The sequence below is a fragment of the Oncorhynchus nerka genome, linkage group LG2 (genome assembly GCF_034236695.1).
Source record: "Oncorhynchus nerka isolate Pitt River linkage group LG2, Oner_Uvic_2.0, whole genome shotgun sequence".
In the NCBI taxonomy this organism is placed as follows: domain Eukaryota; kingdom Metazoa; phylum Chordata; class Actinopteri; order Salmoniformes; family Salmonidae; genus Oncorhynchus; species Oncorhynchus nerka.
In genome coordinates, this window is record NC_088397.1 from 51,253,907 (window position 1) to 51,274,058 (window position 20,152).

Below are 20,152 nucleotides of genomic sequence, written 5' to 3' on the forward strand. Positions count from 1 at the left end.
CTAAAGTTATCTGGACTAATGTTGTATTGGGCGGTTATACTGTAGGGCGGTTATACTGTATACTGAGTATTGGTAGACATTGGCAGCAGGGTCCATTCCTATCTCCAGCTCCTTTTCCCACTGACCTCCCTGCCTTATTTGGCAATGTTGTCTAACTGGCGAAAAATGAAGAGGAATGAAGAATTCTGCTTTTAGGAAAGAGAGCAAATCTCAGATGCACTTAATTAGAGACTAGGCTACCTAGGAACGTTTTAGTTGTCTTGATCCTGCCCTCCCTGCTAAACATCTGTCGTAAATGTTAATATTTTTTCTCATAGTCAGAAATAGAGCACAAGGTCCTGCACAGGTTAACCCCCCTTGACTTTTCCCACCATGTCCAGCTCTGTCTTGTGCTTTTGTATTATAATAATACATCATGGTGTTTGATTAGATGCAAGACCAGGCAGTTCATTTTAGCAAGACAAGTGCAAAGTGTGTTCATGCCACAGTACAGAAGGAAAACCATATGCTGATTTCCTGGAACCAAACCAGACCTTACATCTCTGACATACAGAAACACACTCACTCAGGGAGCAGCATTCTGTGCTTGGTTGGAGATTGATCAATACTCAACTGTGATACTAAACTCAGCAAAAAAAGAAACGTCCTCTCACTGTCAACTGCATTTATTTTCAGCAAACTTAACATGCATAAATATTAGTATGAACATAACAAGATTCAACAACTGAGACATAAACTGAACAAGTTCCACAGACATGTGACTAACAGAAATTGAATAATGTGTCCCTGAAAAAAAGGGAGGGTCAATATCAAAAGTAACAGTCGGTATCTGGTGTGGCCACCAGCTGCATTAAGTACTGCAGTGCATCTCCTCTTCATGGACTGTACCAGATTTGCCAGTTCTTGCTGTGAGATGTTACCCCGGTCTTCCACCAAGGCACCTGCAAGTTCCCGGACATTTCTGGGGTGAATGGCCCTAGCCCTCACCTTCCGATCCAACAGGTCCCAGATGTGCTCAATGGGATTGAGATCCGGGCTCTTTTCTGGCCATGGCAGAACACTGACATTCCTGTCTTGCAGGAAATCACGCACAGAACGAGCAGTATTGCTCGTGACATTGTCATGCTGGAGGGTCATGTCAAGATGAGCCTGCAGGAAGGGTACCACATGAGGGAGGAGGATGTCTTCCCTGTAACGTACAGTCTTGAGATTGCCTGCAATGACAACATGCTCAGTCCGATGATGCTGTGACACACCACCCCAGACCATGACTGACCCTCCAACACCAAATCGATCCCGCTCCAGAGTACAGGCCTCGGTGTAATGCTCATTCATTCAACGATAAACGAAAATCCGACCATCACCCCCGACCAAATCACCATCACCCCACCGCGACTCGTCAGTGAAGAGCACCTTTGCGAGTCCTGTCTGGTTCAGTGACGGTGGGCTTGTGCCCATAGGCGACGTTGTTGCCGGTGATGTCTGGTGAGGACCTGCCTTACACAGGCCTACAAGCTCTCAGTCCAGCCTCTCTCAGCCTATTGCGGACAGTCTGAGCACTGATGGAGGGATTGTGCGTTCCTGGTGTAACTTGGGCAGTTGTTGTTGCCATCCTGTACCTGTCCCGCTGGTGTGATGTTCAGATGTACCGATCCTGTGCAGGTGTTGTTACACGTGGTCTGCCACTGCGAGGACAATCAGCTGTCCATCCTGTCTCCCTGTAGTGCTTTCTTAGGCGTCTCACAGTAAGGATATTACAATTTATTTCCCTGGTCACATCTGCAGTCCTCATGCCTTCTTGCAGCATGCCTAAGGCACGTTCACGCAGATGAGCAGGGACCCAGGGCATCTTTCTTTTGGTGTTTTTCAGAGTCAGTAGAGAGGCCTCTTTAGTGTCCTAAGTTTTCATAACTGTGACTTTAATTGCCTACCGTCTGTAAGCTGTTTGTGTCTTAACGACTGTTCCACAGGTGCATGTTCACTAATTGTTTATGGTTCATTGAACAAGCGTGGGAAACAGACATTTTGTTTTTTGCTGAGTATTTGAGAAGGACAGTCCTAGTGTTTGTAGAGTGAGCTCATCCTTCTTGAAACTGTCATCATTGGCCAGTGGAATGAGATAACTTGCATAAACATGGCTAACTCAATGTACCATATCTCTTTTTGAAATAGCAAAATATCAGGGGCATTATCTTGTGAATTTATAAGCAAAGCCCTGCTCTATACCTTACATGTCATGAACAAAAATGTGATTCCGCATTCTATAGGTTCTCCACATGAAGGCATGCTACCTAACAGTACACTGCTTCAATCAATTCATCATGCACCTGAGAAAATGGGCACCCCACTCGCTGCACGGCTGCTTGGCAGTTCCATTCAGTTTGTTCTACCTATCTAGCTAGCTAAATTAAGTGATAAGGGTGCGTTCTGAGCCCGCTCCTGTCCTCCCTGTTCACCCACGACTGCATGGCCATGCACGTCTCCAACTCAATCATCAAGTTTTGCGGATGACACTACAGTAGTAGGCTTGATTACCAACAACGACAGGACGGCCTACAAGGAGGAGGTGAGGTCCCTCGGAGTGTGGTGTCAGGAAAATAATCTCACACTCAACGTCAACAAAACAAAGGAGATGATCGTGGACTTCAGGAAACAGCAGAGGGAACACCCCCCCTATCCACATCGACGGGACATTCGTGGAGAGGGTAGTAAGTTTTAAGTTCCTCGGCATACACATCACGGACAAACTGAATTGGTCCACCCACACAGACAGCGTTGTGAAGAAGGCGCAGCAGCGCTTCTTCAACCTCAGGAGGCTGAAGAAATTCGGCTTGTCACCAAAAGCACTCACAAACTTCTACAGATGCACAATCGAGAGCATCCTGGCGGGCAGTATCACCGCCTGGTACGGCAACTGCTTCACCCACAACCGCAAGGCTCTCCAGAGGGTAGTGAGGTCTTCACAACGCATCACTGGGGGCAAACTACCTGCCCTCTAGGACATCTACACCACCCAATGTCACAGGAAGGCCATAAAGATCATCAAGGACAACAACCACCCTCTCCACTGCCTGTTCACACCGCTATCATCCAGAAGGAGAGGTCAGTACAGGTGCATTAAAGCTGGGACCGAGAGACTGAAAAACAGCTTCTATCTCAAGGCCATCAGACTGTTAAACAGCCACCACTAACATTGAGTTGCTGCTGCCAACATACTGACTCAACTCCAGCTCACTTTAATAATGGAAATTGATGTAAAAAATGTATCACTAGCCACTATAAACAATGCCACTTAATATAATGTTTACATACCCTACATTACTCATCTCATATGTATATGTATATACTGTACTGTGTGTCATCTACTGCATCTTGCCCTACATAACTCATCTCATCTGTATATGTATATACTGTACTGTATATCATCTACTGCATCTTGCCATCTTTATGTAATACATGTATCACTTGCCACTTTAAACTATGCCACTTTTATGTTTACATACCCTACATTACTCATCTCATATGTATATACTGTACTCGATACTATCTACTGCATCTTGCCTATGCCGTTCTGTACCATCACTCATTCATATATCTTTATGTACATATTCTTTATCATTTTACACGTGTGTGTATAAGGTAGTAGTTGTGGAATTGTTAGGTTAGATTACTCATTGGTTATTACCGCATTGTCGGAACTAGAAGCACAAGCATTTCGCTATGCTCGCATTAACATCTGCTAACCATGTGTGTGTGACAAATACAATTTGATTTGATTTGATTTAAAGAAATAACTGAACTTTAGTTTAGCGAAAATATACAAAACACTTAAAGACCGCTAGGTATAGGTCTACTGATGTTGTTTTTTAAGTCTGATGACCTACAGGTGTCCAAACAAATGTGGAAAGATGAAAGTCTGATTCAGCAGATACCATTAGTTAGCTAGCTAGCTGTACCAGTTTTAGCTGGCTAGCTAGTTTTTTTCACTGCGCTTGCAGGCTCAGTAATATTATATTGAAGCCAGTCACTTAATACAATTGGGAAATAGTCTATTTCCAAAGTACAGTTGTTCCTGGAGTGCTTAAGAACTTTTGAAGCTGTCATTTCTCCAAAACACTAAATAAACGCCTGTTAAGCAGCAGTTTGTTTCCTGCCATACTAGCTCTGGGCCTGGTTTCCCGATAGCTATGGGCGAGTGTTTTAAATCAAATGTATTTATAAAGCCCTTTTTACATCAGCAGGTGTCATAAATTGCTTAAACAGAAACCCAGCCTAAAACCCCAAAAAGCAAGCAATGCAGATGTAGAAGGGTGGCTAGGAAAAACTCCCTAGAAAGGCAGGAGCTTAGGAAGAAACCTAGAGAGGAACCAGGCTCTGAGGGGTGGCCAGTCCTTTTCTAACTGTGCCGGGTGGAGACCAGGTTGACTGTGGACAGCCAGGAATCATCAGGCCAATTAGTCCTGAGGCATGGTCCTAGAGCTCAGGTCCTGAGTGAGGGCAGGGAGAGAGGGAGAATTAGAGGGGAGCATACTACCCTGAGACAAGGCGGAGTATAGCCCACAAACATCTCCGACACCGCATGAACCAGAGGGGGCGCAAAACCGGACAGGAAGATCACATCAGTGACTCAACCCATTCAATTGACGCACACCTCCTAGGGATGGCATGGAAGAGCACTAGTGAGCACTAGTAAGCCAGTGACTCAGCCCCGTAATATGGTCAGAGGCAGATAATCCCAGTGGAGTGAGGGGAGCCGGCCAGGCAGAGACTGCACTTAATCATTGGACCTACTGAAGAGATGAGTCTTCAGTAATGACTTTACGAAGATGGAATTAAAGCTGCCCTTGAAGTATTCATGATATGTTCGTCAAAAGAGAGATCAGGGTCCAGAGTAATGCAGTGGTCCTTCACAGTTTTATTTGAGACGACTGTACAACCATCAAGATTAATTGTCAGATCCAACAGCAGATCTCTTTGTTTCTTGGGACCTAGAACTAGCATCTCTGTTTTGTTTGAGTTTAAAAGTCAAAACATTTGTCGCCATCTACTTCCTTATGTCTGAAACACATGCTTTCAGGGTAGGCAATGTTGACATTGTGCTTCCGAATGACATCACCAAGAGGTAGAATATATAGTGAAAACAATAGTGGTTCTAAAACAGAACCTTGAGGAACAACGAAACGTACAAAGTAAATCAAATTTTACTGGTCACATACACATGGTTAGCAGATGTTAATGCGAGTGTAGCGAAATGGTTTTACAAATGATTTGTCAGAGTTTAATTCATCACTGCTGAAGTGAAAGCCATCCTCTCTTGGGGAATGCCGATTTTTACTTAGTTTTGCGACAGTATCGAAAAATAAATTATCCTCAATTAGGTTGGAAAAATAGGCTGATCGAGCAGCATTGAGGGCTCTTTAATATTGTACGGTACTGGCTTTCCAAGCTATTTTATGGTTCTGTCTTTCCGTTCCAATTTTCTGGAAACGTATTATTTTCTATATACCAGGGAGCTCATTTCTTGTGACAAATGTTTTTTGTTTTTAGGGGTGAGACTGCATCTAGGATATTACGAAAGGTTAAATTTAGATCCCCAATTAGGTGGTAACTGATTTTTATACTCTGATGTCCTTGCGTAGGTGGAGGGGGTCTGGAAGCACATCTAGGAATCTTTGGGTTGTCCGAGAATTTATAGCGCGGCTTTTGATGATCCTTGGTTGGGGTCTGATCAGATTATATGTTGCGATTGGAAATGTAATAAGATGGTGGTCCGATAGTCCAGGATTATGAGGAAAACATTTAGATCCACAATACTTGTTACACAGGACCTTAATTAGATCTAGGGTATGACTGTGGCAATGCGTGGGTCTGGAGACATGTTGGACAAAACCAACTGAGTCGATGACCAAAATAAACTGAGCCGAAAGCCTTTCGGAGTGGGTCTGTGGACTTTTCCATGTGGATATTGAAGTCACCAAAAATGTGAATATTATCTGCCATGACTACAAGGTCCAATAGGAATTCAGGGAACTCAGTGACGAATGCTGTATACGTTAATGTTACTACTTAGCTTTTCGGCTGGTGGAGATCCTGTAGAAACATGTCCAGATAAAGCGTCCTGGGTGGAAAAAGTAGAAAGAAAATGATAAAGTTCAGCGAGGAAAAAAGTTAAACGTTGGTAAATGGGTTAAATGCATAATTTTAATTAAACGGTTATTAAAAGTTTTAAAAAATAAGTTTGGCAGGTAGCAACAAGCAGCATGGAGGCAACGCAGAGATATGACGTCACAGTTAATTTTAAAGATGCATCGTTCTTATAACGGCCAAACAACTCACATCACATAGGGAGAACTTTCAATAAGTGAGTTGTTGGAGCATGTGTTGATACTGATAGGATCGAAAGACATGTAGCGCTGATCTCGGATCAGCTTTTCTTCATTCAAATCTTACCTTAACATTAGAATTATTCTACAATACTGGAGACGGATCAGCTCTTAGAAAGATATTATTGCCTATTTGGCTGGCTGCAAACTTTGCTGCTTATTCTAATGCTTACCCTATAATGATGCACTAAATCACAGATTTGGCACATCATTGCCCACATGTTGTTACACATTATGAAATATATTGAGGGGGAAATTACAGACAGTAGCATACAATAAGTAAAATATAACTCAATTGATTGAACATGAAATGTATTTCAATATGATCTAAAAACGGTATATAGGCCTATGTAGCCTATACTGTATTTAGATTTTATTTGCAGTCATCTGTTTTCTTTCATCTTTTTATGCTTTGCTTGTTTGTAACCATTTCAAAGACAGTTTGGAGATTTAGTGGTGCTGCTATGAAGGTTCTAAAAATTAATTTAGCCTTAAAATGATTTTGGGAAACTGGGCCCAGAACAAAAATTCAGCCTACGTTGAATGCATGAAGTGAATACTGTGCTGGTAGTGAACTACTTTGTTAAAGGCAATGTCAGAAGTTCCTTCTGGAACTCAATATCTAGTGTATTGTGGGCATCTATTGCAAATTTCGGTTCCAGAGTTATTGGGATTCCAGAGAAATTACTCTGAGATTGGTCAGTAATGGATATGGATGTAGAACAATGGAGCTCTTGTGCGGTTCTGAAAGTCCTATCACCCATGGCTACAGTTCCCCCTGCACAGTGAGAGGATAGCGTTCTCTCGCAGTGTTTTACAGGCTTTGCATTTGAATTATAGCAGAGTCTATTGAGGGCAATTCAAGCGATGACCTCAAGTGATGACATGACCAAGTGCAATGGCATCAGCATGTTTCAACCTTATTTGCCTAAGTTTCCTCATGGGGCTTGGGGCAAGGTTGGTTTGCGATGGCACAGTGTACTTGTCTTCACCCCACCTCTCCAGCCTCTCACAGGCCTCATCACTCCTCCAGGTAGCCACAGCAACAGGACTGAGACTCCATGCAAGACTCCACGTGCCTGAGCACTGAACAGAGGGAAAGTGTACCTGGCTAAATCCTAAGATCCCTGTTGAGTATTAATAGCCCTGTTAAGCTATTTAAAAGGACTGGTTTCCATGGAGCTTTAAGCCAGCGTTTTAAACCTCACTTCTTCCTCTCTGATGTGGGATTGGTACATTGCAACTGTAATTGCTTGGGTGACATGTCTGACACTTAGGTATGTTTCTCTAGGAAATATTACCCGCTGCTAGGACAACTCATTCCTGTCAGTGATAGACTGTCTCTGATTGTATTCATACACTTCTCAGAGAGCTGTGATAACATGGATGAAAGGAGAAGGCGATGGTATTTGAAGAATGTCACCTGTTGACCCTTTTATCATTGGATCATCACAGTCTGGCAGAGTATGCTGTATTTAATGTGACTGTGACAATTCTGTACTAAGTATTATATATAGTAGTATATTATTTGTTTTATTATTTTTGTACAGTGGGCCTGCTGTGTAAACTTCCATTTATTTGATCTAAAGCAGCATTGTTTAAGCATTTCAGTGGCCTGTTTTATGTTGATTCCTGTCTGTTCCTCAATGTTTGCACTGTGGGTTGTGTCATACTGTACCCTGCCATTTCCTGCACACTTTGCCAACTGTTGTTAAAAAAAAGAAAAAAACACAACCCTGCCTTCGTACTGTGTGTCATTTGCTTACACTCCTCCCAATTCTGTCCTCCTATCCTAATTCCCCTAACATGGTCTTCTTCAGTCCATAAACCCACTTCCTCTCCCTCGCTCATTTACCTAACCCTCTCTCCCATTGTCCCTGGCTCTCTTCTCTTCACCTCCTCCTGTGCTTATTCATCCCGCTCTTCCCTCTCCCCCACCATGCATCCCCATGACAGCTAATCCCTGTACTGTGGCGTTCGTTGGACAAGTTTTGTGGTGGCGCTTGGCGCTCACTGGAACGGCAATTTTGTACACCTGTCACAGATAATCAGGTCCCCCATTGTGCCTTGCCGGTAGCCAGCCTCGGGGACTGGAGGAGGAACTAGGGTTTTCTGTCAGGACTCACCATCATCCTGTTGTATTGATTTAGAGATATTCATGTTGTTATACTGACAACCAATTACTCCTCCATGCCCTTTTGGTAAATATTCCCACCACTTTATTCATCATGCACTCAATGTTATGGATTTGATGATAAATCAGCACATCTTTTCTCTGACTCTCCTTCTCTGTTCTTCTTTCCAGACTGCCTTTTCAAGCTGTGCCCCATGAACAGGTACTCTGCACAGAAACAGTTCTGGAAGGCAGCAAAACCAGGGGGAAACAGCACCACTGACACAGTACTACTGAACAAACTCCACGTGAGTACCCTCATCCCACTGGTTTCTATTCATTGTTCTCTAACACAACTGCTTCCCATTCTGCTTTCTGCTTCTAATCTGCATGTGTTGCCGTGTTGTTGAGGTCGAGAAAATCATTACAAGTGAGACACTCTCCACTTTTATTACACGCCATAAAGCCAGATCGGTATTTCATAAAGTACTGCATCTTATTCTTAATGTGTTTTTGGAGCACTAAATCTAAAGGCATGGACAGACCGGTAGGATTGTCGAGCGTCTCTGGCCCAAGAGTACTTCGCACCTCTGAACAGAGTACTGGCCGTAATTTGCATACCAAGTGCAAACCGATTCTACATGTAGAAACAAGTGAAAATGACAGCAATCACCAACGGTGGGTGGTCCCATTTAAACACACAGCGTAGACAGCAAGCGAATGAACAGCGAACATCCGGCCCCGAACTGTGCAGACCGACAATCGGTCTGTTGAGTTTTCTCTTTCGTTTGTGGCTATTGTATTGTCTGACATAATATTTTATCCCTATGTTTCAGCATGCTGCTGATCTGGAGAAGAAACAGAATGAATCTGAGAACCGAAAGCTGCTAGGAACTGTAATCCAATACGGAAATGTCATTCAGGTATGACCAGGAAGAGTAAGGGTAACGTGGTAACAAGGAGATTGAGCTTGGTATAGCCATACCGTGACAGTGTCATTACAGTTAGTGAAGAGCCTGGAGCAGAAAGGCAATACAGCTCCTCCATTAATGCAGACAATTATCATCCAGGCCTTATCATCCTCTGCATATTTGACCAGTGAAAGTTTACGACACAGAAGTGAGATTATCAGGTCACAGGGAAACCGGTCTAATGGACCACTAGAAGTAGATGTGCTCTATAGTAGGGGAGAGTGGGTTAAGTTGAGGGCCCTTGTTTCTAGGAAACCATACAGAAAACCAGTAATTTGATCAAATATTTAGGAAGAGGTCGTAATTTTGTGGAGTCTGTGAAGCAAGAAAACACATGGAAAAAGTGGAAAGCAAGTTTGGTCCCAAAAATGTATTTTCACCAAGTGAAATTAATGCATTGTGTTAGAGGTTTAACGATGCTTGTATCTAAACCAAAGTAGATTTTTATTTATATTTTCTATTCATCAGTTGGGGTCTCTATAAGCTTCAGTATGAGTTCCTAAACCTAGCATGGAAGTGTATCGTTGTAGCTGTGGGGGCTAACATAGTCAAAATGTTTGCCTTGGGGTAAGTTGAGCCAATGGAAGTTCAGCAAATTGAAGTGTTTTCTTCCCAGGTGTAATGCAAGGCATTATAACTGAGATATGAGGTAAGAACAGGGCCTGGAATATGTTAAAAGTTAGGTGTTAAGCCTGTGTTAAAAGATGCTTAAAATTATTAATATACAAAAAAGCGATTGTGTTGAAAATTGTAATGTTCACATAAATTCAGATTTTTTTTGGGGGGGATACACAACATCCTGAAATATATGTAGATATCTTTGTTAGAAAGAACAAACATTTTTCCTTGAAGGAGTGATGCCGAATGTAAAAATGGCTCAACTTACTCAACTCTCCCCTGTCAAGTGACAGACCCATTGTATTAGCGATATCTATAATCTAAAAAGGCAAAACACCTGCATATATTTTAGGACAGTAGTCTCGTGAAAAATGGTGCTCATGCTTTCAGAACTGTATTTGAGGAAGTTGTACAGTAGGCCTATGGGGTTTATGTGTTTTAGTGGTGTGATGACAGGAAAGGTATTGAGGGCAGTAGGGTACAGCCGTGTTCCTCTGCCAGTGTTTCATATTTAACACAGTCTTACTACACTAGTAAGTGGGTAGCTCAACACTTGACAGAATGCATTGTAAACGCATATATCTGTAATTGTCTGAGACATTTTGAACTAATAGTTTTTTCAGTCGCTGCTTTCTCCCTCAAAACAAACAACCACAATCAGAAAGGTTGGTTAAGGTCTAGTCTCACAGTACCAATCAAATGTATTTATAATGCCCTTTTTACATCAACCGATGTCACAAAGTGCTACACAGAAACCCAGCCTAAAACCCCAAACAGCAAGCAATGCAGATGTAGAATACCTGTTTGAGGCGGTGAGGCTGGTTGAGGTCAATAGAGTAAACATGCCTGATTTATTTATTGGTTGAAATTATGGAGCAATGAAGGTCCGTGAGAAATAAACTCAGCAAAAAAATAAACGTCCTCTTCTCTGTCAACTGCATTTATTTTCAGCAAACTTAACATGCGTAAATATTTGTATGAACATAGCAAGATTCAACAACTGAGACATAAACTGAACAAGTTCCACAGACATGTGACTAACAGAAATGGAATAATGTGTCTCTGATAAAAGGGGGGTCAAAATCAAAAGTAACAGTCAGTATTTGGTGTGGCCACCAGCTGCATTAAATACTGCAGTGCATCTCCTCCTCATGGACTGTACCAGATTTGCCAGTTCTTGCTGTGAGATGTTACCCTGCTCTTCCACCAAGGCACCTGCAAGTTCCCGGACATTTCTAGGGGGAATGGCACTAGCCCTCACCCTCCAATCCAACAGGTCCCAGACGTGCTCAATGGGATTGAGATCTGGGTTCTTCACTGGCCATGGCAGGACACTGACATTCCTGTCTTGCAGGAAATCACGCACAGAACGAGCAGTATGGCTGGTGACATTGTCATGCTGGAGGGTTATGTCAGGATGAACCTGCATGAAGGGTACCACATGAGGGAGGAGAATGTCTTCCCTGAAAAGCACAGCAATGAGATTGCCTGCAATGACAACAAGCTCTGTCCGATGCTGCTGTGACACACTACCCCAGACCATGACTGACCCTCTACCTCCAATCAAATCAAATCAAATGTATTTATTCAGCCCTTCGTACATCAGCTGATATCTCAAAGTGCTGTAGAGAAACCCAGCCTAAAACCCCAAACAGCAAGCAGTGCAGGTGTAGAAGCATAGTCGCTATGAAAAACTCCCTAGAAAGGCCAAAACCTAGAGAGGAACCAGGCTATGAGGGGTGGCCATTCCTCTTCTGGCTGTGCCGGGTGGAGATTATAACAGAACATGGCCAAGATGTTCAAATGTTCATAAATGACCAGCATGGTCAAATAATAATAATCACAAGGCGGGGGGCGCCAACCCAGACAGGAAGATCACATCAGTGAATCAACCCACTCAACTGACGCACCCCTCCTAGGGACGGCATGAAAGAGCACCAGTAAGCCAGTGACTCAGCCCCTGTAATAGGGTTAGAGGCAGAGAATCCCAGTGGAGAGAGAAGAACCGGCCAGGCAGAGACAGCAAGGGCGGTTCGTTGCTCCAGAGCCTTTCCATTCACCTTCACACTCCTGGGCCAGACAACACTCAATCATATGACCTTCTGAAGAGATGAGTCTTCAGTAAAGACTTAAAGGTTGAGACCGAGGCTGCGTCTCTCACATCGGTAGGCAGACCATTCCATAAAAATGGAGCTCTTTTGGAGAAAGCCCTGCCTCCAGCTGTTTGCTTAGAAATTCTTGGGAGAATTAGGAGGCCTGCGTCTTGTGACTCTAGCGTACGTGTAGGACCAAATCAGAAAGATAGGTAGGAGCAAGCCCATGTAATGCTTTGTAGGTTAGCAGTAAATCCTTGAAATAAGCCCTTGCCTTAACAGGAAGCCAGTGTAGGGAGGCTAGCACTGGAGTAATATGATCAAATTTTTGGATTCTAGTCAGGATTCTAGCAGCCGTATTTAGCACTAACTGAGGTATATTTAGTGCTTTATCCGGGTAGCCGGAAAGTAGAGCATTGCAGTTGTCTAACCTAGAAGTAACAAAACCATGGATTAATTTTTCTGCATCATTTTTGGACAGAAAGTTTCTGATTTTTTCAATATTACGTAAATGGAAAAAAGATGTCCTTGAAACAGTCTTGATATGTTCGTCAAAAGAGAGATCAGGGTCCAGAGTAAGGTCCTTCACAGTTTTATTTGAGACGACTGTACAACCATCAAGATTTATTGTCAGATTCAACAGATCTCTTTGTTTTTTGGGACCTAGAACAAGTTGTCCGAGTTAAAAAGTAGAAATAATGGCAGAGAAATAAGTCGATCTCATTCCAGAGTACAGGCCTCGGTGTAACGCTGATTCCTTCGACGATAAATGTGAATCCGATCATCACCCCTGGTGAGACAAAACCGCAACTCCTCAGTGAAGAGCACCTTTTGCCAGTCCTGTCTGGTCCGGCAATGGTGGGTTTGTGCCCATAGGCGACGCTGTTGCCGGTGATGTCTGGTGAGGACCTACCTTACAACAGGCCTACAAGCCTTCAGTCCAGCCTCTTTCAGCCTATTGCAGACAGTCTGAGCACTGATGGATGGACTGTGCGTTCCTGGTGTAACTCTGGCAGTTGTTGTTGCCATCCTGGACCTGTCCCGCAGATGTGATGTTCGGATGCACTGATCCTATGCAGGTGTTGTTACACATAGTCTGCGATGATCAGCTGTCCGTCCTGTCACCCTGTAGCGCTGTCTTAGGACTCTCACAGTACGGAAATTGCAATTTATTGCCCTGGCCACATCTACAGTCCTCATGCCTCCTTGCAGCATGCCTAAGGCACGTTCATGCAGATGAGCAGGGACCCTGGGCATCTTTCTTTTGTTGTTTTTCAGAGTCAGTAGAAAGGCCTCTTTAGTGTCCTAAGTTTTCATAACTGTGACCTTAATCGCCTATCGTCTGTAAGCTGTTAATGTCTTAACGACCATTCCACAGGTGCATGTTCATTAATCGTTAATGGTTCATTGAACAAGCATGGGAAACGGTGTTTAAACCTTTATGTTTCTTTGGGGATATCTACGAATGGCCACTGTGCCAATATTTGATATCTAACTCCAACTTTCCTTGTAGATACACTCCATGATAGACTCAGACTGTGACATGCATCTGTACATTTATTATGTTTACATGCATGTATGAGTTTATAACTGTGTCTGTTGTCTGCCACTGTTTCAGCTGTTGCACTTGAAAAGTAATAAGTACCTGACGGTGAATAAGCGACTCCCTGCCCTGTTGGAGAAGAATGCTATGAGGGTGACGCTGGACTCTGCAGGCAACGAGGGCTCCTGGTTTTACATTCAGCCCTTCTACAAACTGCGCTCCCTGGGAGACAGTGTGAGTGTCTAGCCCAGGGTTGGCTGTAGTGTGGGTCAAAGGTCAGATAGGAAGTCTTGTCATGTCTCTCTATAGAACAATGATAAAGCCTAGACAACATCCTTTATTCTCAAGAGCAAGACGTGATGCTCATTGATTGTTCTGATTCATAGCTATCAGTATTGTTCTCTTCAGGTTTCAATTTCTTAATTGGTGGATATGCCTAGCATTTTAACATTCAGGCTAGCTGGTCAAAGTTGTATTGTCAGTAGGCGTCTAGATTAAGAGTGATTAAGAGCTTAACATGTAAAGATCTCACTGAAAGTTCACATGGTGAGTCTGGCACACAAGATTCTTAAAGCTCCTGGTGTCAGTGGCCAGAGCAAAAATCATTAACACAGGGATCTCTTGGACAGCACTCCTCTGTTAACGCCTGATGCTACTTAAGCTTACCTGCTTTATAAATAGAATCAGGGGTGTATAGAATTGACAAGTTGTACGAATACATGAATATATCATTACCTATTTTGACATTGTGATGGCTTCAGGGTGTGTACTAGTTCAATTGCAAGTAGGCTACCGTAGGTAAGTTCATTAGCTTTAGCCATTAGGGTATTTCTGGCTGAATGATTCCTGTGCTGATGAGATGGTCCACTGTGGCCACCTAGTGCTTGGTAGCCAACATGGTCTGATGTGAACAAGTCAACCAATGTGTTATCATTATTTGCCTGGTGTTAGATAGCACCAAGCACTAGTTATATACATTAAGAGGATAGTGGATGATGACAGGAATTAATTATGCGGTGGTAGTGCTCAGACATCTCAGACCTGTGTGGCAGGACATCTTGTGCGGCAGCAGGATTTCACCTGGCTGTTATAAGACCACAGCTGTTGTCACGTTCGTCATATGAAAGAGACCAAGGCGCAACGTGGTATGCATACATTCTCTTTATTAAAATCATGAACACCGAACAAACTAACAAAATAACAAACAAAGTGTGAAGCTATACAATAGAGTGCTGACATGCAACTACACATAGTCAAGATCCCACACCAGATAGTGGGAAAAAGGCCTGCCTAAATATGATCCCCAATCAGAGACAACGATAAACAGCTGTCTCTGATTGGGAACCATATCAGGCCAACATAGACATACAAAAACCCTAGACATACAAAAAACCCTAGACATACAAAAAGCCTGAGACATACAAAAACGTACCCACCCTAGTCACACGCTGACCTAACAAAAATATATAGAAAACAGAGATATCTAAGGTCAGGGCATGACAGTACCCCCCCCCCCCAACCACAAATCTGAACCTATAGGGGAGGGTCCGGGTGGGCATCTACCCTCGGTGGCGGCTCCGGTTCTGGACGCAATCCCCACTCCCTACACTGATCGTTGTCGGAGGAACCGGACCGTGGATCATCGCCGGAGGCTCAGAACTGGGAACCACCGCTGGAGGATCTGGACTGCAGTTCATCGTTGGAGGTTCCGGACTGTGGCCCGTCGCCAGGAGGTCCGGACTGGGAACCGTCGCCGGAAGCTCCGGACTGTGGAGTGCACTGGAGGCCTGATGCGTGGGACTGGTACCGGTGGCACCAGGCTGATGACACGCACCTCAGGGCAAGTGCTGGGAAGAGGCACAGGACGTACTGGACTGTGGATGCGCACTGGAGACCTGATGCGTGGGTCCGGTACAGGTGGCACCGGGCTGATGACACGCACCTCAGGGCGAGTGCGGAGAGGAGGCACAGGACGTACTGGACTGTGGAGGCGCACTGGAGACCTGATGCGTGGGACCGGTACAGGTGACACCGGGCTGATGACACGCACCTCAGCACGCCCGCTCTGCAGCGCTCTCAATGCTAGCACCTCTCTCCGGAATCTTGCATCGAGCTCCTCATCAGACTCCCTGACTGGCTCCGGTTCGCTCCATGTGCTCCCCCTCCCCCAAAAATAAAATATTGGGGTTGCCTCTCGTGCCTGCTCCGTTGAGCTATATCCTCACCGTTCCGCTTTCGCTGCCTCTATCTCCTCCTTAGGTCGGCTATACTCCCCGGCCTGCGTCCAGGGTCCTTTTCCCTCTAGAATCTCCTCCCAAGTCCACTCCTCCTGTACACGCTGCTTGTTCCATTTTGGGTGGGATCTTCTGTCACGTTTGTCGTATGAAGGAGACGCAGCGTGGTATGCGTACATTCTCTTTATTAAAATCATGAACACCGAACAAACTAACAAAATAACCAACGAAAAGTGAAGCTATACAATAGCGTGCTGACAGGCAACTACACATAGTCAAGATCCCACACCAGAAATTGGGAAAAAGGACTGCCTAAATATGATCCCCAATCAGAGACAACGATAAACAGCTGTCTCTGATTGGGAACCATATCAGGCCAACATAGACATACAAAACCCCTAGACATACAAAAACCCTAGACATACAAAAAACCCTAGACATACAAAAACCTAGAGTACCCACCCTAGTCACACCCTGACCTAACCAAAATATATAGAAAACAGAGATATTTAAGGTCAGGGCAGCTGTTGACAGCTGTTCTCTTTCATTGTGCAATCAACAGTTACCAGAAGTCAAGAGCTTCTGGTTATCTTGAATGGCACCTTTCCTCTGCTCTAAACTAATCTGACCCCTCCCTGTGGGCGTGTGCCTGAGCTGTAGTGTATAGCAGCTCTGCCGGGGCCTCTGTAGATCAGGACACTGGAGAACACTGATGTATGTACAAGTGCTATCAGTGGTTTTCTACATGATCATATATACACTGCTCAAAAAAATAAAGGGAACACTAAAATAACACATCCTAGATCTGAATGAATGAAATATTCTTATTAAATACTTTTTTCTTTACATAGTTGAATGTGCTGACAACAAAATCACACAAAGGGAAATCAAATTTATCAACCCATGGAGGTCTGGATTTGGAGTCGCACTCAAAATTAAAGTGGAAAACCACACTACAGGCTGATCCAACTTTGATGTAATGTCCTTAAAACAAGTCAAATTGAGGCTCAGTAGTGTGTGTGGCCTCCACCTGCCTGTATGACCTCCCTACAACACCTGGGCATGCTCCTGATGAGGTGGCGGATGATCTCCTGAGGGATCTCCTCCCAGACCTGAACTAAAGCATCCGCCAACTCCTGGACAGTCTGTGGTGCAACGTGGCATTGGTGGATGGAGCAAGACATGATGTCCCAGATGTGCTCAATTGGATTCAGGTCTGGGGAACGGGCGGGCCAGTACATAGCATCAATGCTTTCCTCTTGCAGGAACTGCTGACACACTCCAGCCACATGAGATCTAGCATTGTCTTGCATTAGGAGGAACCCAGGGCCAACCGCACCAGCATATGGTCTCACAAGGGGTCTGAGGATCTCATCTCGGTACCTAATGGCAGTCAGAATACCTCTGGCGAGCACATGGAGGGCTGTGCAGCCCCCCAAAGAAATGCCATCCCACACCATGACTGACCCACCGCCAATCAGGTCATGCTGGAGGATGTTGCAGGCAGCAGAACGTTCTCCACAGCGTCTCCAGACTCTGTCACGTCTGTCACATGTGCTCAGTTTGAACCTGCTTTCATCTGTGAAGAGCACAGGGCACCAGTGGCGAATTTGCCAATCTTGGTGTTCTCTGGCAAGTGACAAACGTCCTGAACGGTGTTGGGCTGTAAGCACAACCCCCACCTGTGGACGTCGGGCCCTCACACCACCCTCATGGAGTCTGTTTCTGACAGTTTGAGCAGACACATGCACATTTGTGGCTTGCTGGAGGTCATTTTGCAGGGCTCTGGCAGTGCTCCTCCTGCTCCTCCTTGACAAAGGTGGAGGTAGCGGTCCTGCTGCTGGGTTGTTGCCCTCCTACGGCCTCCTCCACGTCTCCTGATGTACTGGCCTGTCTCCTGGTAGCGCCTCCATGCTCTGGACACTACGCTGACAGATACAGCCAACCTTCTTGCCACAGCTCGCATTAATGTTCCATCCTGGATGAGCTGCACTACCTGAGCCACTTGTGTGGGTTGTAGACTCCGTCTCATGCTACCACGAGAGTGAAAGCACCGCCAGCATTCAAAAGTGACCAAAACATCAGCCAGGAAGCATAGGAACTGAGAAGTGGTCAGTGGTCACCACCTGCAGAACCACTCCTTTATTGGGGGTGTCTTGCTAATTGCCTATAATTTCCACCTGTTGTCTATTTCATTTGCACAACAGCATGTGAAATTTATTGTCAATCAGTGTTGCTTCCTAAGTGGACAGTTTGATTTCACAGAAGTGTGATTGACTTGGAGTTACATTGTGTTGTTTAACTGTTCCCTTTATTTTTTTGAGCAGTGTATGATAATGATGGCAGTTACACGCACACAATAAAGTGATTATTGTGGATACATATTTAATATAATGCTTCGATTAAAACGTTTACATGCTTTGTAAGAAGAGCGATTTCCCTAAATAATCCTGTTTTACATGGACGCATCTGATATCCATCTACCTGAAAGCACTCTGAAAATGCAGGAAATCGGCAATCAATATTAACGTTCTACCACAGGGAACATGTTATGTTTGGGAAGCATATTTGATTCTGAGTTGGGACATATAAAGTTTGTAAGTGAAAACTACTACCTCTAAGATGCATACATTCAGTTGTTCTGAACTCACTTCACTCGCGCAAAAGGAGGAGGCTCTCGGCTGGTGTGAGCACATGCGCAGCTAACATACACCGCTGGAACGCAGATTTTGAAGGTGTTTACATGTCCTAATAATTTCAAAATAATGCTCAGAAAAGCAGGGTATGCTTACTTAGAATTTGACCTCACGCTACTTAGGATATTCAGAGTAAGGTGTTTATATGACTATTGCAAAATCTGCCTGCTGCCATAATCAGTTTAATATTGAATTATTAGTGTGCATGTAAAATACTCAATGACACACAATCAGACTGTCTCTCTGTTTGTTGTGTCTCGGTGTCCATGTCTCTGTATGTACATGTGTGTTTGTGTGTGAGCATGTGTGGCCGTGATATTCTGTGTAGTTGATTATACTGTGTGTGTATAATAATGCTATTGATTGCTCCCCGGTCTGTCTAGGTGGTGATTGGTGACAAGGTGGTCCTTAACCCTGTGAACGCTGGACAGCCCCTTCACGCCAGCAGCCATCAGCTGGTCGACAACCCAGGATGCAATGAGGTAGAGTACATGTTTCATCTTGTGGAACAGAATCCATTTTGGGAAAGTCTCTATTGTTTTATTAACCAAGGTGTCCCTGCACATTACACTTCCTTGAGTAGTGCAGGTTTTAACTATGCTGAGAACTGTGCTTTGTTATTGTTCATTCTGTCCTCTCAAAGATGAGGAAACGCATTCATTAGTTCCTGTTTTATTTTTGTTGCGTACTAATGATCCTTGCTATATGTGAAGAATGGATTGTCTTGAATTAATGAAGTGATGGTTGTTTATGCTAGTACATACACCATTCTTAAAGCTCAACAGCCATAAAGACAAATTACAGTTGCACCCCCTTTTGCCCTCAGAACAGCCTTAATTTTACAGGGTGTGGACTCTACAAGGTTACAGCGTTACAGTTCTTGACACTCAAACCGGTGCTCCTGGCACCTACTACCATACTCCGTTCAAAGGCACTTAAATCTTTTGTCTTGCCCATTTACCCTCTGAAAGGCACACATACACAATCCATGTCCAAGGCTTAAAAATCCTTCTTTAGCCTGTCTTCTCCCCATCATCTACACTGATGGAGTTAGATTTAACAAGTGACATCAATAAGGGATCATAGCTTTCACCTGGCTTCACCTGCTTAATCTGTCATGGAACGAGCAGATGTTCCCAATGTTTTCTAGCATATTTACTGAGCTTCTCCATTCCTGCAAGCCTGTACAAACCCACATGCACAAAAAGGTGCAGGCTCATTTGTTTTGATGTCACTTTTTTAAGACAAACTTGATGATGTGAATAAAAGTCTATCCCAACTGTATAACTGAGAATTAAACCAAGTATTTCCTGACACAACTCACACATGCTTATCATTTTGTTTTTCAGGTGAACTCTGTAAACTGCAACACAAGTTGGAAAGTAGTTTTGTTCATGAAATGGAGTGACAACAAGGAGACTATTCTTAAAGGGGTAGGTACTCTGATTAGTTGATTGAAATGTATTGGGACACAATAACACAAACAGGGTAGATGGCTCTC

The 20,152-nt window shown here is 44.1% G+C and overlaps 1 protein-coding gene across 3 annotated transcripts in view; it reads left to right on the forward strand.

Annotated features, from left to right (window-relative positions):
• The window catches only part of LOC115137202 (inositol 1,4,5-trisphosphate receptor type 1-like), a 156,219-nt gene that overhangs the window by 26,398 nt on the left and 109,669 nt on the right, over window positions 1–20,152 (forward strand). For all 3 annotated transcript variants that reach the window (XM_065027815.1, XM_029673420.2, XM_065027808.1), the window contains 5 exons: window positions 8,689–8,804; window positions 9,333–9,419; window positions 13,797–13,955; window positions 19,035–19,133; window positions 20,001–20,084. In XM_065027815.1, the coding sequence (XP_064883887.1) occupies window positions 8,689–8,804; window positions 9,333–9,419; window positions 13,797–13,955; window positions 19,035–19,133; window positions 20,001–20,084 (545 nt within the window). The remainder of the gene's footprint in view (window positions 1–8,688; window positions 8,805–9,332; window positions 9,420–13,796; window positions 13,956–19,034; window positions 19,134–20,000; window positions 20,085–20,152) is intronic.